An 18,781-nucleotide genomic window follows, 5' to 3' on the forward strand; every position below is an offset into this window, starting at 1 on the left:
GATTCGTATTTGTCTTGAAAATGAGAGAAACTCGACTTTAAGACACTGAATACAACAAGGCCAATATGCATAAACCTGTGTGGTATTCATTGTTACTAAGGCAAAAGAAATCATTGATAATGTAATTCTGCTTTTGCTTGTGCGTAAATGTGCACAGCATCTCACTCGGACAGCTCTGATTTTCTATCAGGCCGTCACTACCACGCCACCAATGTAATTAACTTTAACAGTTACGGTAGTTGTAAAGTTTACCTCGAAATTGTGGAAGTCAACTTCATTCACAGCTTCACACCAGAAGGCAGATCGAGGCAGATGTTGCCGCTCAAGGTGACCCTCTGCAGCTTGTGATCTTCAGATCCACCCGTCGCTCCTCCGCAGTCCAAATATGGACACATCCTTCCACTGCAAGAAACAGAAACTGCATTTTCCCTTCGAATATATTCCTCACAGTTGGTTGCTGAGTGCAGCTGAATTTTGTAGGTAAAACAATCCACCTTAAAATGCATGAAATGGAGGTATTACATCCTTTCTAGTTGCCATTCAGTTTTTTAGTGCCTCACCTTCAACCACAATCCAAGCATAGATAAATAAGTTGTTCAATACAAAGTTATTTAGTTTTGTCAACATTATATTGCAACTTTCAAGCAACATGCCATTTTTCACATGCTTTTCAATGCAAAGACCCTAGTTCGTGACTGACTGAGAGTCAGTGATTTGGATACACATTCACATCGCGATTCCAATTTGGCACTTAGCTATCACATGAGATGTGAAACTCCAGGCTTCATTCAACTGTGAATATGAGCTCGGGGGCTTGTTATCTGAATGATGTATTGATTCTTGTTGTGCCTTTCTTCTTTAGCTCTGTGTTTCCTGTCACACCTTGTGAAGAATCATTAGCCCATATATAAAGTGAAAATGATACTGACATGCCAGTGAACAATTATTCCCATGTTGAGCCTTTCTTGAAGAGTGGATTAATAGCATGGACAGCGTTTGTTAAACCACTGCAGCATAGAATGATGATGATCGCAGGTTTTTGCCATGTCCCTTTTTTTGTGTGTCTTTTTTTCCATCACATAGGAGCTACCACTGATGGTTAAAGTCAAAAAGCAAAACTCAACAACACATAAATTACAGACCTGTTTTGTGATATCCATATCAGAATGTGCAGCTGCAAATTCAGTTTTCATTTTGAATGCTGAGTGATCTAGATTTTATATTCGTCTGGCAGCCCACATTGCACTGTATTTTGGGACAACAAATGTGCCATGTTTTTGTCTATGATTATTACAACCCTGTGAAAGCCCCCAAATAGCGTGCTGTTTGAGGAATAAAAGTTTGTTGAAATCCTCCTTGACCTTTGCCAGAATGCCTTAAGGAAGGCCTTTAAAAGCTTTGAAATGTTATTGTCCCTGAGATACAAACTAGCTCTTGATTAAATATTCTGCTTATATTCCCCTGTGTTATCATTAATGGACCCCTTCTCCTTATCACCTCGTGCCAGTCCCCTCTATAAATATTTACCCCAGAAAGTTGTGCCTGCAGAAGAATACCAATCCTATGTCAGCAGACCTTCACGCAGAGGGGGGAGAAGTGTGTTGCATGCAGCTGAGTATTGGATTAACAGAGAGTAAATTAATACAGCATCTGTTCTTCCCTTCACTTGGTTTTAATATGCTTATATTCTCTGTATACGTGTTCCAACTGTAATCCCATCTGTGCTACTATATGTTAGCGTTATTCATTTTGGGGTGGTGGCCTACACTACAATTTAAATATTTTACAATATCCAGATTTTATCCACAAAAACACTGTTGACAAAGACTGCTGAAAGGCTGTAGACTTGACATTTGCTTTTTTAATATTCTTATTCTTATTATTATCATTATTATTATTATTATTATTATTATTATTATTATTATTATTATTATTATTATTATTAAAATAAGCAGACAAAACTACAGAGTATTCCAGTGATTTGATGGTTCTCTTCCACAGCTTAAAAAATCATTAAATGTCAAAGTCCAAACAGCAGAGGCCGAGTTACACGAATTCACCCAAACATTTTAAGGAACAGACTATATATTCACAATGCAAATTAGAGGACAAATAGCCTATCACTAAAATTCTTACTACATACACACATATCATACATATACAAATAACCTACCTCTTGCGAATCCTGTGTGGACACGAATTGGGTGTGGGACTGGGTTTGGAATTGGGTCCGGGACTGGGTCTGGGACTGGAGCTGGAATGGGGTCTGGGACTGGGTCTGGAACTGGATCTGGAATTGGGTCTGGGACTTTGTGTTATAATAAAAAAAAGGATGAATCTTTCCTCTGCATCATACCTGGAGATGTCAAATACATTTCAGTATTTTGTCAACTATAACCTGTGATAGTGGTGGTAAATTAGCTCAATGCCATAGGTTTTGCCATAAGCTCTCCTCCTTTAGCAATTTTAAATAGCAGGCTATGCTGTCAAGTCACACCTAGCTAACAAGCTAAAAGGCTAAACGAACAGAATGGGGGATGGCTAGGCTAGGCTACTAACTTTAGCTGGAGCTAGCCAACGATCCTGCAAATCAAACAATGTCTATTCCATCCATCCATTGTCTACCGCTTGTATTCAGGGTCACGGGGGGGCTGGAGCCGATCCCAGCTATCATTGGGCGAAGGCAGGGTGCCTATATATTCCTCCAATGCAAATACGTGTGTGATAAACTTATTGTATATGTTGGTCAAAGGGACTGATGCTCACGCTGCTACTTGCTGGACAGTTTAGCAGAGCAGCACACCTGCTAACGTCCGTGACCGCGACTGTGCAGCAACCGATCTAGTAGGAAACTTTTGGAACAAACCAATAATATATAAAAGGAGGTGGGTCTTTTTGATCTATTAAGAATACTGATGCATCATCAATATGAAATGATCATGAATATAGACTATAAAATAATAGAAATACAATGATTTAAACACACAAATACAACTAAAGAAAAAAGATCTGGTGGGGCAGTGCCAACGACACGCAGGTTTAGCAGGACATCCCACAATGAGTTAATTGATGCTTTGTAAAACTCGGTAGTTTGCCTCTTATATGAAGATAAAGTTGTACTTCATGTGTATTTGTTGCAAATGCATGTCATTTAAATATCATTTGACTAAAGAGTCTCTCCTCTTGTAAAAGATGGACCATAACTTTACCATAAACCATAATTTTTGTTTTTCTTTCTCCTTCAGAGAATTCATTATTTATCTATTTTAAACATTTAGCATTTATTACATGTGCATGCATATTTAGGAATTAGCCCAATTGAATATTGCTGTATTATAGCTTGTACATCTATATTTAGGGAGGGATAACAAAACAAAAAAAGAGGACATTTTTCAGAAATAATACTACAGGATATGAACTACTTTACGAAATAAACTGCTGCATTAACTCAAATATGTTGTTGCCAAGTCTGGTTTGTGGAGTTTACTTACTTGCTGCTCAATACAAGTTGTTGAGCCAACTGTGAACCACAGCAGAGTGGGATGACTCACAATTGCATGTGGGTGTGCGTGCTTCATTAAACCACATACATCGTGATCCCTTTCAAGGGCATTTTCTTTAAAAGGACTATTGAGTTTCCGCCAAAATGCAAACCACCACTGTTATCTCCAAAGCATACGCATTGTTTTGAAGTGAGCAAGTCATCAATCTTTCATAAAATCTACAGCCTGCTTTATTTGGACTTGAAAGTACTGCAATAAATTCTAAATAGCGCCATGACTACTCTTCAGATTGACTGCAGAGGGAATGCAGCCAGACCATATTTATGCGTATCAGCAAGTACACAATATTCTGTTTTTCACATCCCTAAAAAGATATGTAAATTGTCTTTTTTAAAGACGCTTGTGAGGTGTAAAGAAATATGTATTTAAAAAATATATATGTATTAATTAATTAATTCAATTAATAATTAGCGCTGTCCCATTTAATGTCCCCATCCAGGCTTAAAAATCAAGCCTAAAATGTTCACAGATGATATGGTAATGCATTAAATGCACATCACGCCAGACACTGCCCTACTCCTGCAGAACTAGTGGTCGGGTTAATTGGGATGAGAAGGAAGTTCTCCACCTCCCTCCGGCACCTCTAAAAACTCTCAAGCCAAGTTTAAAAGTACTGCTCCCTCACAACAGCGAGACGGAAAGAGAAGCTTAATCAGTAACAGTGTGACAGTCCCAGAGTTTTTATCAGCTCTGCCCCTCCTCTCTGTGATTTAGTTACTGTGCTGGCGTTGTCAGCCCACACGCCATCTATCAGCCTGCGTAGATTCACCGAGCCGGGAGCTCCACGATACAGCGATTGCCTCCTCCCATTCCTTGTTTTCCCTCAGACACTTCTATTTAGATTTTGTCAAGATACACTCATCACATTATATGCATTGTTTCGGAGTGATGGGCATGGGGTGGGGGGGGGCTTCTCCTCCTCCTTTTTATATATATCTTCAGTCTTTATACTCTCAACTCACCTCGACAGATAAGGAAAAAGTATGTGTTACATGTACACATGGAATCGGAGGTTTGTACGATTGCAGTAAGAACACTGGCTGCATATGTCTATTTCATGCTGAATAAGCTCTTGACAAAAGTAATGACTTTGTATCATCGCGGTTGAGATATAAACAAGTTTTGTAAAAATGACGCTGAACTCCAATTTGAATTTGGTGAAGGTAAGTGGCTATAATTCAATAAGGCAATCATTATAAAACTTCTAACCCCTGCTGTTCTGTTGGGGGAGGGGAGCAGCGCTTTTTGTATTTATGCTGGTTTTCAAAAAGAATACAGTCGTAGACATAATCCAGGTACAATACAAGCAAACATAACATTAACATATGATGATACGGTGAAAATGTTCGCAAATACTGGACTATTTACACGTCCATCAGACATGACATTAGCATTTATTCACTCTTCTGCCTACCTGAACTGTGAATCCAATCCAACACTCTCATTAAGTCGTTTTGTTCTCCTGTGAGAAATATGTGGCTCTTTTATTCTTTGAAAGGTATACAAAAGGGTTTTTCACCCGTAGCCTTCCGGGAGGTTAAGAGCTGGAATCGCTCCATATCTTGATCATGTTGAATTATATTTGCAACAGACAAAACTGAAGCATTCATCATAGTATAAATGAGAGGAGTGAGATCTATTTTTAAAGGAAGTAGCATTCTATTCATTTTGCATTTGGTTTTATTTAGCAAAGGGCATTTTTTTATTCTCACCATTTATAGATTTTTCTTTGGTAATTAGTTTCACTTGATATCATAATTACTTTTTATACCATTATTGCAGTAACTAAACACAAGTACCACTACTATTTAAAAAATCCTTTCCTCACCGTTTGGAGCACAACTTCTTCCACAACATCAGCCTCCCAACAGACGCTCAACTGTTGCTGTATAAGCCGGTTTACACTGTAGAAAAGGGATCAGAGAGGGTTGCCAGTTTCATGCGGCTATCAGGTCTTGTGCTCTTTGAAGAAGACCAAGTCCATTCAGCAACACTGAGCCAATATACCATACAGCACCATTTCTCTTTATCGTCTCTGTACCACCCCAAAATTCAATTTAACAATTTCTGTACTAATCCTCAGTGTGGATGTAATCCCTGAAAAAAGTCACAACAATAACTGAGCCCATCCAATTGCATAATCCAAGAATTACACTCAGAGTTACAACTTTAAAAAAAATGAAAATAGATAACTCTGTATATCTACTGGAGGAGCATTGTTCTGCCTTGCTAAAGACTTTCATCATTCAGTCGGAGGAAGTTATTTTAACCGCTCCGTCGTAAACCAACTCTTCAACATTGTCTTCCCATGCAGAATATTGTACAGATATTAAAACTATTAGGAATAGTTTTGTAGGGAAACTGGCTTCTCTTTGTCTATAGCGACACGCAGGAAAAGCAAGTTCAAAGAGTTTTGTTGAAACGGAAAGCAGCGCTGCAGGTGCATGGGTAATTGAATAGAGTCTATGAAGGAACAGAGATGAGCGGAGGAAGCGTACAGATAGACCTCGACAAAAGGATCCGGAGCCATCTGGAGCCTTTTCAGAAAACTCATACTGCGGCAGAGGAAGAGGAGGGGGCTCTTCACCAGGTGATGGATTTTCAGAATTGGAACATAAAGACTCTTCTGTGAGGCACAATGTGAACAAAGGAAAAGACACATTGGGTAAGAGGATCAGAGGATCAGAGGCTCGGCATTTTGACAAGCACGAAACCATCAATACTATAATTTATTCAATATCTAAATCAGCCATAAAGATTATGCAAATCCAATACCAAATAGCAATTCCATACAGACTGCATGTGCAATCATTAAACTGTGCGTTAGGGCAGCAGAAATCAATTTGTGCCATGTTGTCAATCAAACTGTGACTTTAGAATGATTCTGCCAAAAATAAACCAAAATGTTTTATACCAAAAAGGTAAAAAGCTGTTTTGTTGTGTTCCTGGAAGTTTGTCAACAGCATCCACAAGTAGCTTTGAAAGAATAGTTTTACATTTTGTGAAAAACGTAATAGTTTGTTGCTCAGAGTGAGATAAGAAGATTGCTATCACTGTTGTGTGGTAAGCAGAGACGGAAAACGGAGGGAAATGTAGGCTGCAGTTTTACTGGAGCGTCATGTACCTGCCTGGTTTTTTTGTGTTTTTTTTTTTGGCTTTAGAAAGTTGTGAGGCAACCCGCAGAGATGCCAGGAAGTTACTGTTCCCTCCTAAGAGTCTGTTGGCCTAAAATACAACAATGTGCTGTGTTTACACTAGGGTTTTACAGCAGTTGTAATGGGTTCATTAATGAGTTTTAAAGTTGCTGATTGTGTTTCCTTTAGTCAGACAGACTTTTTGCTTGCAGTCTTAATGTTTGCATATTTACCTTCAGTGGTGTTGATCTTCTCAACTCTCAGCAAGAAAGCCAACCATTAGCACCCATCTGCTTCCTTTCATTGCATTGTGGGAGAATAATTATAACGACACACAAAGCCAATACTTGCAACTTGTCCTTTGAGAACACAGAATTGTATTGTTGAAGAGGCGATATACAGCAACAATAAAGCAGCAAGCAACTATTTCCTATTTACTAAGAATGAATCACGGTCCCTCTGAGTGTGTTGTAATCTGTGCTTCTCCTTGCTTTGTTTGGATGTAAGAGCTGGCTTTGCATGCTTTGAGAGCATGTTCGTTAACATGAGTGTGCCGCCGCTCTGCACGCCGTTTACAGCGGATACCGCCGTCTCAACCCACCATAGGCCTAGTTTGTACCGTTAGCGCCGTTAGCTACAAGTCGCCAGCTCAAGTGTCGCTGAGAGGCAATCGAAATGCTCCCAATCTCATATTATGCACCTATGATATAGCCAAAACCAGATTTCAGAGATAGTGTTGGGATATAATAAAGAAATCAACCTGCAGGAGAATTGAGTATGCATCGTGAGGCTGGCACGTCTCCACTCTAAGTGAGTGAAAGGTTGTTCGACAAAAATCCAACAAAACAAGTCCATCTGCAGTAGCACAAGGCTGTGAGAAAAACACAATGTCCAGGCTTCTTGAAGTTTCCCACTTTCTGGGTGTAATGCGTCGGGAGTCGGTAACCCTGCTGTATACAGAGAGGTCAAGGGGCAGAAGGAGGGAATTCATTATCCTTGAGCGGCTATGGGCTTTGGCAAGACAGAGAGACCTTCAGATAGGGCATACGTGCTTCCCGCGCACCTCCGCCAGCCTCCAGTATCTCCACCACCAGCTCATGATGAATAGGGCCGATCAGCGGCGAGCTGATTGGTGAGGCAGGTAGCATCGAGGCTACCACAAAGATGCAGAGGAGGTAAGGAGCGTCTCTTTTCAAACAGACTGAATCTATTACGTCTAGAAGATTCCGACAGTGCCAGAGTACAAGCCCGACAATATATATCAATGCCAACACGTCTGTGAGAATGTTAGCGAGATTATAATGGCTGGCACTCTCATGATAGCAATGATGTTACACTATAAAAGGAAACAGTGCCTCGTTAATGGGGGGGGGGTTATACAAAGCCAGCAGCACACTTTCTGCGTATCGTAAGAAGGATCATATTCATTCCAAAACAACCATTGATTGGCTGGAGCCTCACAATTTACATGCCTCGACAGTCTGCTTCATCTCCCCTGTTATTTATATTTCATGCTGCCGATTCTTTCAGCCTTCATCCGTCTGGTGCCCTGTCTTACTCCATTTAACAATACACAGTGTGATGAGTGAAGAGAAATGCCGCTGTGCGCTGTGCACGCCACAGTGCCCATTTTTAGTTGTTAAACGCGATTGTGAGAAAACCATGGCAATCAACACAATGCAGAAAGCGATATTAAAGAGGGGAGTCAAGCGACTGGTACAGAATAACAGGTGGAACGTGTTTCTAATTTGAACTCGAGTGTAGACATCCGAAAACAACGGGGTGCCATGTTTCTTTTCTTAGAAGTATATGTAAAGAAGAAAAAGTTGGAGTGCATGGTTCTTATTGTTGAGATAGGAGACAGTTAGCTTAGCTTAGCACAAAGACTTGAATAAGAGGGAAACAGCAAGCCTGGTTCCATCCAAAGCATTAAAGAAAGATCTATAATAAAGCTGGGCACCTGGATACAGAATATTATCTGGCTTTACTTCAGTGTGACAAATGAACATTGTTCACGTAAGAAACAAATAAACATTCCAAAAATACACTTTTTTCATACTTCAAATAGACCATGTTTTTACTGTAATAGGAATGAAATCTACTGTATCAAGTAGAAAACAAGGTTTCAGTGGGAGAATCATTTCCATCCCTGTGCCATTATTAGTTATGAGTACATTGCCGGGACTGCAGGACAGGTATTACCTTTTTTTCCATTTTGATTATAATTTACGGCCTGATAAAGCTTCAATTCAATTTCTCATATGATTACATCCCTCATAACACCGTGATTTTCATAAAGCTTTTCTCCATGTTATAACAAAAGCGGGAGACCATATGAAAATGCCACAATAACAAAAGGATGTGGGAACAGAATACCTGGCAGCGCAGAAAAGGTTCATCAAAATAAGAAAGACAGACAGACAGATGGAAAAAGAAGTTGGCTGTCTGTCACCTGGCAAAAAGAGGAGGCGGATTAATAACTCTGAACAAAGCCGTTCCCTCTCGCAAGTCAAACCTTTAATTACAAAACACGATAGGAGACCAAGGCCACCCAATATTACCTCGGCAACATTGATACAAATCATACAAAGCAAATGAAGCATTTAAAAAAAAGGAAGGACAGGAGCAATGTGGCTTTGCAGCGGAGCTCGCTTTGAGAGGCAGAGGAGGGAAGCTGAAAGGAGAGCGGCGGCGAGCTGTTCAAGAAACAGGCGTATGAAATTGATGGAGTCTGGAGGAGCAATTGATAGTTAGAGGACAGGAAGCAGGCTGTAAGGCAATTACCACTATCTCTGCCGTTTGATTTAAGACCATCTTGAGTGTGTAATACTGTGAATTAATCACATCCAGGGTAGGTACATCAGGACCCCATTTCTGCCTTAAATTTCAATGATTCTTTTCCATCACTGGAAAAAAATGTACTTTGGAGATATTCTCATTAGTGCAGCATATTAATTTTCACTTAATCAGGGCAGAATTGTTGTCTGTGTGTGTGTGTGTGTGTGTGTGTGTGTGTGTGTGTGTGTGTGTGTGTGTGTGTGTGTGTGTGTGTGGGAGAGAGACAGAAGGTCTTATAGGTTACCTTATATGAATGCAGCTTAATCATTATAAGCAAAGCTCCTGACGAATATCAATAAAGGGCACAAATCCTGAGCTATGTAAACCCACACAGATGTGTATATATTTGGACTAATGTTGGAACCATGGAGATACGTGTAAAGGAAAAGCACCCCGAGCACACATACGGAGAACGCACACATACATAAAGGATACCAGCCGCCCATGGGCTGCAGCGCGAGCAAGACGCCGCTCCGACCGTTGCTCCAGGAGGAACACCTGCACCAATAACATCATCTCATCATGTAATATTCATCTTAGACTATCAAGCAAATATTTACAACAATAATTGAGTTTCACTTTCACTGGAGGTTTAATTTAACAAAGGAAATGGCAAACAACGTGTGTTTTTTTCATTATCCAGCCTGCACATGGCTTGTTATGAATATTGTTACAGCAGGGCATCTCCATCAATAAAAATGCATTTATAAAGAACTGTCCTGATTGACATGCAAGTTTATTTTAATGAGCTGTGATACATCAGTAATACATTTATATTTATGAACATAGTGCAGGTCATTTGTGCCCCCTAATGGAAAGACGAATTCTTGTAAACATTTGTGTGGTATGAAGTAAATTGTGTGAACTCTTTGACCATGAAGGGAAGAATTGTGTTGTGTTATCTGTATTTCACTCATGCATAGAGGAAAGAATGTGTTTTTGCATTTTTGCCACTGTAACCCAAGTGGGACCAACATTACAGCACATTTATCAATTTGCAGAGGGAATCTCAAATTAAAATATCAGAATTTGCTTGAACATCATTACTCTGACTGATGTGTGGTCTTTACTCAATAGGCTGCTGTTGAACAACTGAAGCCATTTTGCTTACAAGCAGATTTACAGGATTTTATAAACTGTTTTTTAACGTTCATCAATCAACATTAGGAGACTCTTCAACATTAAACTTGTGACCAGCTGCACTGCTCCGATTAGCTCCTCATGCAAAACCAAGACTTATAGATATTTTGTCTTCATAGATTACGTTTTCACCTCAAAATTCCTCTTCAGAGTCAGTTTTACCTGAGATGAGACCATCCTCTCCATATGCTTTCCTTCTTTGTCAAACTGCATCTGTCCTACGGAACAACAAGGCTGCCCTCTGGTGGCGTTGAAGGATGACTACTCATATCTAACGCACAGCTCTAAGAAACAGCTAGATTTTAAGAGTAGACATGGTGCCGTCTATTATTGACATTTACCACCTCATAACCTGGAGTCCAGGGCCATTACTCTGCCAATAGTCAGGTCTGAGAATAAAATTAACAGCCTGTCGTACATTTTGGCGACCGTAACACATCACTGGCGAGGGCGTGGGTTCAAAGGATCTGCATTCGGAACAGTTTTATTGTCTGTAAAGTGAAAAGAGAAGCCAATATCCAGATAAGACATACATCAATCATCTCTAATGATGGGAATAAAACTTAAAATGCAAGATTTACAACAGCATGTGCTTAAAATTAGGCTTTATAGTCTAACCAAGTTTAGATGTATTTAAAATTTCAATAAATTAGCTTATTGTGTGGACCTGAATTAACAAATGTGAAATACAATCACAATGATGCTCCATTGATTTGAAATATATAGACATAAATGTGTTGTGATCTATGGAACCAAGGACAGGCCATAATAAGTTTAATTGTATACAGTAGGACACTGAAAACTTGTGGAACCACTACCAAAATATTCTAATAATTCATATCTTAAAATGTTTGAAAACCATTGGATTCTTAACATTGAAATGTTTTATTTTGTATCCATGTTGTTTGAACTCACCTCTTGAAATTCCATTTCAACTTTTGCAACTCAAGTGATTCTTTGATTCAACTTTTCTGCCAACATGAACATAATCTCAGGGGGCAGAGGTCATTTCAATGGGAGGAATGCAAACCACATCAATTCATAAGGATGGTTTTCAAAGTAAAATACTTCAATGCCATTTAACCACCTACAAACATCCAGCAGCTTAAATTGAGAGTCAACTCACAATGAACTCTCTCTGCTTCCACAAAATCACTGACCCTGAAACATAAAAAAGGAGAATCTAAAGTTACTATAACACTTTATTTTATTTTAAATACAACAGAATATTAGTACAGTCAGTCACACATTTTTAGTTTTTTTTAGAGGCAGAAGACATTGTGGTCCCTCTCACCCTGCTTTCATAAAAGGGATAAAGGGAAACCTTGGGTGGCATCAGAGGCTACGTTTACATGCAAGTTCACTTCCCATATTCTGCCTATATTCCAGTTAAAATCTTAGTCAGGTTTATTTGTTGCACGATTTAGATCATCTGTGGACAAACAACCCATTTAGCAAAATACTTTACGGCGGCTCCCTTCCTGATTGAACAAATCAGGAAGGGGTCTAACCATCAGGTTATCTCCAACACGTGGGAGATAAATGATATATTACCCCCAGTAGAAATACTTTTGGTTCTTTTGATGGTCGGGACAATAAACTCATGTCCCAGACAGGACTGGCGAAAGACTTACAGGCTTCACTTGCCAATTGGATATCATTAGCCTGTGATGAAGCCTTTCTACAAAGCATCAAACTACATGCACAAACTCAGCCTTCTGCACGAGAGCTTCAATCTGGTTTCCAACCCGTTTATAACCCCACACACAACAAGGGAGGTGTCTTGCACAGGTTTCTCCACAAACACAAAATCATATCCCATGCATGTAAACATAGCCAATGTTGTCAGCTACAGTAATACAGTGTTGTTTTCAGGCAGTGCATGATGAGCCTGGGTCAGTAACGGTTAAGGTTAAAACTCACTGGTTACGTGTTCGCAGTCAGGTCGAGACATCATTTAAAATCAAGTTCTGACAGTCTGTCATTCGTCTCTCAGTAGTACCATCACTGAAGTAGTAACAGATTCATTGGCACATTAACACCATCGTGAACAGAGAGCTCCCTCATGAATATAGATCATTTCTGACATTTAAAGATATTTTTCTGTGAGGTAAAAATCTAAGCAACATTATCAGTATATGTGTGATATTTTTCTTTATAACAAAACTCATCAAACTAAGAAGAAGAACAAAAAGCACAGGGACTCGTCAGTGTAACAGTGCAGCAGTATTCATAGCCATTAAAAGTCCGACCAGCTAGCGGGACACTGAACACAACACGCACTCCGAACAGATGCGTGGAAACAGGGATGTGCTGTCTTCCAGCAGAGACGCGTTGAGCTCCGAGTGCCGGAGAGGAAAAACAGGGATGCAAAACGACTTTCTAGAGAACCAACCGCTTATTTACAGGTAAGAAAGAAGTGCAAGGCTAAGCTTTTTCGTAGACATTCACACACTTAACATCCACGGTATTTACCAAAAGACATGCATAGAGGCACATACATATTCATCATACAAAAACAAAACAAAAAAAACGCACCAAAAGCAGAACACCAGTCGGGGGTGGCTTTTTGTGTCTCGTGTCTGATCGACCGTCGACGAAAACAAAGAGCGCCAAAGCTTTGACATCATGGGATGTGAAAAGGCAAAAGCTGAAGTTCCAGCCCTTTGAATAGAAAGATTAACATTGTCACAACGACAAAGGGACATCAGTAATCTTCCATCCGTCTCCGAACCAATACTGAGTGCCAGCCTCATTTTTCGACAGAATTCAAAAAGAATGTTATCACCCAAAGGGGAAGAAATCTCCTTTCTTTTAATAAGAGGTACAATATTTGGTTTTCAATTTGGGTTCTCAACTTTCCCAGAATATATTTAAACAGTGGTGTTAGTGCCTTGATCATTTAAAAAAAAAATCCCTGCTTTGATCCCTAAAGAGAGGGGGCAGAATCAAATGTGTCAGAAATGTATATCAAGACCAGCCATTTAAATTGGATCAGAACTGGTATCCAACGGAAGCATACAAAGTGTTACGGGACTGTAAATTGTCAAAAATAAATGCTCGCATCGTGATTTGAAATGCTACAATTTGATCAAACACGTCAGATTGTTCTAAATACAATTTGGGTAAAAGGCATCTTAAGAAACAAGTCTGTTTTTTCTGCTCACCTTGACAGAAAGCGTTTTTTTTTTTTGCACGGCTAAGTAAAACCACATTCTTTTAGACGATGACTAAAAACAGACTAATAAAAGAGCAGAGTCGCTACGCAGGGACTCTTTGCAGTGTTTAAGTACTACCTGTATTGCTACAGACAAATGATGAGATTCCCTTTTCTTCACTGGAAGTCACAAAACACAACCATAAATCATTTTTATATATATAGATTTTTTTTAGCTGACTGTAGTTTGGCAGATCACATAGAGAAGAAATAATGACAAGTCACTATCATAAACTTTCATCGACAAAAACATGAAAATGAAGGACTTTCTTTTCCCGCTCGTTACTCCTCCTTCTCGTGCAGCGAGGAGCGCACGCGGTTGCGCACGTAAAAAGCGGTCAGGGCGCTGCAGCAGGCGGTGAAGATGAAGAGCGCCACCGCGTCGTGCGCCAGGTCGCCGTGGAGGCGCTCGTAGAAGGGCCGGCGCACCACGAAGTCCGTTTTCAGTGCCTCGATCTGCGTCAGGGTGCACACCACCACGAACACGTGGAAGATCTGGTGGCCCTGCCCGATGAAGTCACACCTCCCAGGGAACAAGCTCTCCGGGTGAGGGCAGCAGAAGAAGTAGGCGCTGATCAGGAAAAAGAGCACGTGGTAGAAGTGGTACGCCACGACCGGGTCGGTGCAGCCCTCCTGGTAGCAGCTGTATATGCGGTGGACCACGGGGCTTATGTCTAAACAGTAAGCCAAGGCTGAGGGCACCACTTGGCACAGCTTGAGGGCCAACTTCGGCAGCTCGGGGCTCGCGTATTTACCATAGCAACAGCCGAAGCAGGTGAGCCAGGCCAAAAACGCTGCAGCGGGTAGGAAAAGCCCCTGCACCCTAGTGTGCCACTCTTTCTCTATGGCATAGTAGTAGTGCGCCAGGGCGCTGCCATACTGGTAGACGGCGACCCCCACGTAGTCGAGGAAGTAGAAGCTGTAGTAAGAGAGCTCGGACTTGGCGGAGAGGAGATGGGCGAGCGCGCTGAAGGAGAGGTAGGTGAAGGCCGCCAGGAGGACGATGAAGAGGGGCTGAGCGTGAGGGTCTCGCAAGAAATCCACCGTCTCTGACATCTCCTGCCACTTCACCAGGATGATGAAGGCGGCCAGCAGGTGGGTCCACACATTGAGGGTCTCGTTGTGCCTCTGGAAGAGGGTGAGGAAGTAGTAGCGCCAGCTCTGGTCCGGCTGCCTGTAGCCGGTGAGGATGTGGCGCTCGCGGAACACCCAGGGTACGTCGCACACCTTCACGGTGCAAGGCAGCGTGGGGAAGGCCGACTCCAGCAGCTGAGGGATCTGACGCAGCTGCTGAGCGTTGATGAACAGGCGACCGATCTGCTCCATCACCACCGTCGCCATGGCAAACTGGAGGCCAGAGAGGAGGGCGGGAAAAGAATGAGCGAACAGTCAGTTAGTCAATAAATGTCTGACTTGAGCTATTGTTGTCTCCAGAACTGGTTGTGTGCGTCTGCATGTGAATACTGTGTTCTACTGTCTACATTGTCCTCCTGCATTCCTGCTGCTATCGCAATGCAAAGAGTAGTTGTTGGTCAATGAAGAGAACATATAATCAATTAATCATTTCCTCAATTATCAAGCAAAAACATGAAATATTGTCTGGTTGCAGTCAGAGCCTGCTGGTTGTCCCTATGACTCCAAATGTCCTCTTTTGTTTTTTATAAAAAAAACAACAAGTCATTTGAAGGAGTCACCTGTAGTTCTGGGAAATCAGAACGAATAATTGTTACTGTCGTCTTACATTTTCTAGACCAAAGGCAATCAACACAATATCTGATCATGAAAATGATCATTAGCTGCAAATGTAAAATGAAAAAATCAAACCATGGATTAATAAAAGATAGTAGACATTGTTATTAACAGTTTTTTCAAGCTACAGTAATTTTTTTTTAACTTATGGGCAACATGTAACCAAAACGTTCAAATAACATGGTTACATAACACAGAGTATCTGACGTATTCCTCACATATATTCTCTCATTTTAGCTATGTTTTGGTCTCCACCAACACCAAAGAAAAATATCTCTCCACCATGTTCCCCAGCTAGTCACCATCTGTGTCTGGCTGTCGTGCTGGGCAGGTAGTACTGGTTTATTACTCCCGAGGTCGAGGAGATTGGAGTTATGTGCCAGAAAACCAAAATCATAAACCATTGACAAAAAGGCTCCACAGAGATTAACCCTGAGTGATAATCCTGCACGTTTGCCACTGACAGCGACCCCATTCACATTAGTCATTTTGGTCCAGGGTACAAAAAAATTGATTAGTGCAGCTTTAAGTATTTTCATTAAATAAGTGAATTGACCTGTAGAGTCATGATTAATCACCTGATTATTCTAAAATTGTTGGATAGGAGTATGGTGGCAGTAGCCGTGTTGCTGTTCGTTTGTCTGGCCGGCCATCTGATTGGTGCCCACCCTGACAGGACGGCTGCACACCACAGGAGCAATACAGCTCCGGCCTTACTCATAAATCCTTCCTTTTTTCTCAGTATCAGTGAGTGCAAACGGGAAATGACTTCCTGACAAGCGTAGAAGTGCACACAATATTTCCTGGAAGTGTAGGTAAGATTTGAGAATATGTTTTGAATGCAAAAGAGCGTGGAAGAAAAAGGAAGGAATGATTAATGGATGAAAAGGCCTGACACGTGTCTGTTTTGAATGATCAACACTGTGAAATGACTAGATTGTATGTGCCAATCTACCAGACATGTCGTGGATTGAACGTGTCCGGATGTGTGCGGTGCGTGCGGGCCTGCGGTGCTTGCTGGGAAAGGCAGCCGCCTCGCATGGGTCGGGCTGTGTGGGACGAACGCAGGCCGAGGTTCAGGAGGAAAAGGCGTGGAGTGATGAATGGGGAAGTGATTACGTAACATAACCCCATCCGATGTCTACGCCCTCCTGTTTCCAGCGAGGGTTGCAACGCTTTCAAATATTTATGGGGAAAAGGGAAAAAAATGCTATCAGAAGGAAGGATGTTTCAAATGGCATGTGTTAACGCCAGGCCTGTATGGGCCCGTTGCAGTGAATCTCCCCCTTCTAGCAAATCTGCTCCTGATGGACGTGTCTGTTTCAATTTGAGCATCAGTATCCGAAATTAAATAAATGCAGGTGTCCTCTCTGAGCCCGGAGGCTTGCTTCATCACAAGCCCGCGCTACGTGCCGGTGGAGAAGAAACCGCTGCACGTCCGTGGAAGCTGTTCGAGGCGCATCTGACCGTATTTCACGCCGCTTTTTACCGACAGCGGACAAAATCCGTTGGATTTTCGAGATGGATTTCACGGATACATGCACGTACCTGAATGTGGTAGAATCAATCCAACGCTTTGAGTTTAGCCGTCGATGAGCGGTTTGGAGCCGTACAGAATAGAGATAACATAGTTTGAAGGGGTGAACGGAGAAGACGACTGTGATGGGAGCAGCGCCAGGCGGCTCTCACCGCGCAGCCGCTGGGAAGATACAGGGCGCTGTGACGAGCGGCCCTTCTGGCCAATAAGCGAACACGCCGCTGCTCTCGTCTCGACCAATGATAGCCGCCGCCGGGCCGATCAGCCCGCCCGCTCTACACTGACATTCTCCCACCTATGAATGTATGGCAGTTGACCTCAGATTGGGTACATTTACACCATGATATACTAAACAGATATATTTAATATTCCCTCTACATAATCTACACACAAGTTAACTTCATATAGATCTACGGTTTACTTAAGTCAAAGCTATCAAAATTGTCATCAAAGTAAGAGCATTTTAATGTTCATCCATGTGGATCTAATTTGAGGTGGTAATAGTTTACGTAAATGTACTTAGGTATATATTCCACAAATGCATAGCTCCCCAGCATTGACGTTTCTATTAGGCTGCTACAGGGAAACAAAAGGAATGGTAAAATGGTAAAAAAAAATGGATTTAACAAAAGGTTGAAGGGGAATTCTAATGGTATAACTTTCAACATGCATCATTTCCCACATGAAGTAAACAGTAACTCAAATGACCCATACAAATGTAAAGTTCCTACTCATGCTTGGGATTGTAGCGTGGCTATAATTTGAAGTTTCTTAAACTGGACAACTTCATTAGTATTTTGGCTTGTCTGCTGACTTCCAAACTACAGGGATAACCTGACTGAATCTCATTTGGTTATCAAAACAAGCCTCTTTGACGAATGCGATCAGATCTGTTTTATGGCCTGTGACTTTCCCTTGTGTAGCATTCATTATATATTCCCAACAGAGATGGATTCAGCGTGCCTACAGTAACAGTACAGTTTTTGGGGTATTTATTTATTCTGTCTTAACCTGAGAAAGGCCAACTGTAAAGAAAAAAACATCAACAGAAGATCAGAGTATGATTCTTATGTCGATTCTTATGTAGAGATTGGTGAAGTCAGGAAAAGTCATGATCATGAGCAAGAATCTTGGCGTCGAGTCAGCCATTGTCCCCTGTGTTGTCGGTCAAGGAGCACTGCACTATGGGACGCGTAGCCTTCTGGGCTGATGAGTCCAGCAGTTTCTCCCCAACACATGACAAAGATGGGATTGTGTAGCAGTCTGTATGTGTGTGTGTGTGCACATAGCAGTCTCCGTCCAAACACAATGTGTAGATTTCCACCAACTACGCTTCCATAAACATAATTACACTGTGAACATAAAGTATTAAATCGACAAGAAAAACAACTGCGTCAAATCTCCATATTGAAATGACACTATAAATGTTCCGAAAAAGGCTCAAGACTTCACCTCGACTCTGAATAACATGACCCACTAACACCCCCCCCCCCCCCCCACCAAAATAAATAAATAATAAAAATATATATAGCACTTCTATGTTCTTACCTAGCATATTGATCATAGCACTGTAGTTCTCAAGGTATATTTGCTAAACAGCTCC

General features: G+C 41.3%; 1 protein-coding gene across 1 annotated transcript; it reads right to left on the bottom strand.

Moving 5' to 3' along the window:
- Positions 1-11,862: 11,862 nt before the first annotated feature.
- paqr7b (progestin and adipoQ receptor family member VII, b) lies at positions 11,863-17,298 on the bottom strand. The gene is made up of 2 exons (XM_084027152.1): positions 17,190-17,298; positions 11,863-15,239 (listed from the first exon to the last, which is right to left on the bottom strand). Exon 2 carries the CDS (start codon positions 15,231-15,233, stop codon positions 14,175-14,177), a length of 1,059 nt encoding a protein of 352 aa, XP_083883278.1. The 5' UTR covers positions 15,234-15,239; positions 17,190-17,298; the 3' UTR covers positions 11,863-14,174.
- Positions 17,299-18,781: the final 1,483 nt, after the last annotated feature.

The sequence above is a fragment of the Eutrigla gurnardus genome (assembly GCF_963514095.1).
Source record: "Eutrigla gurnardus genome assembly, chromosome: 14".
Classification (NCBI taxonomy): domain Eukaryota; kingdom Metazoa; phylum Chordata; class Actinopteri; order Perciformes; family Triglidae; genus Eutrigla; species Eutrigla gurnardus.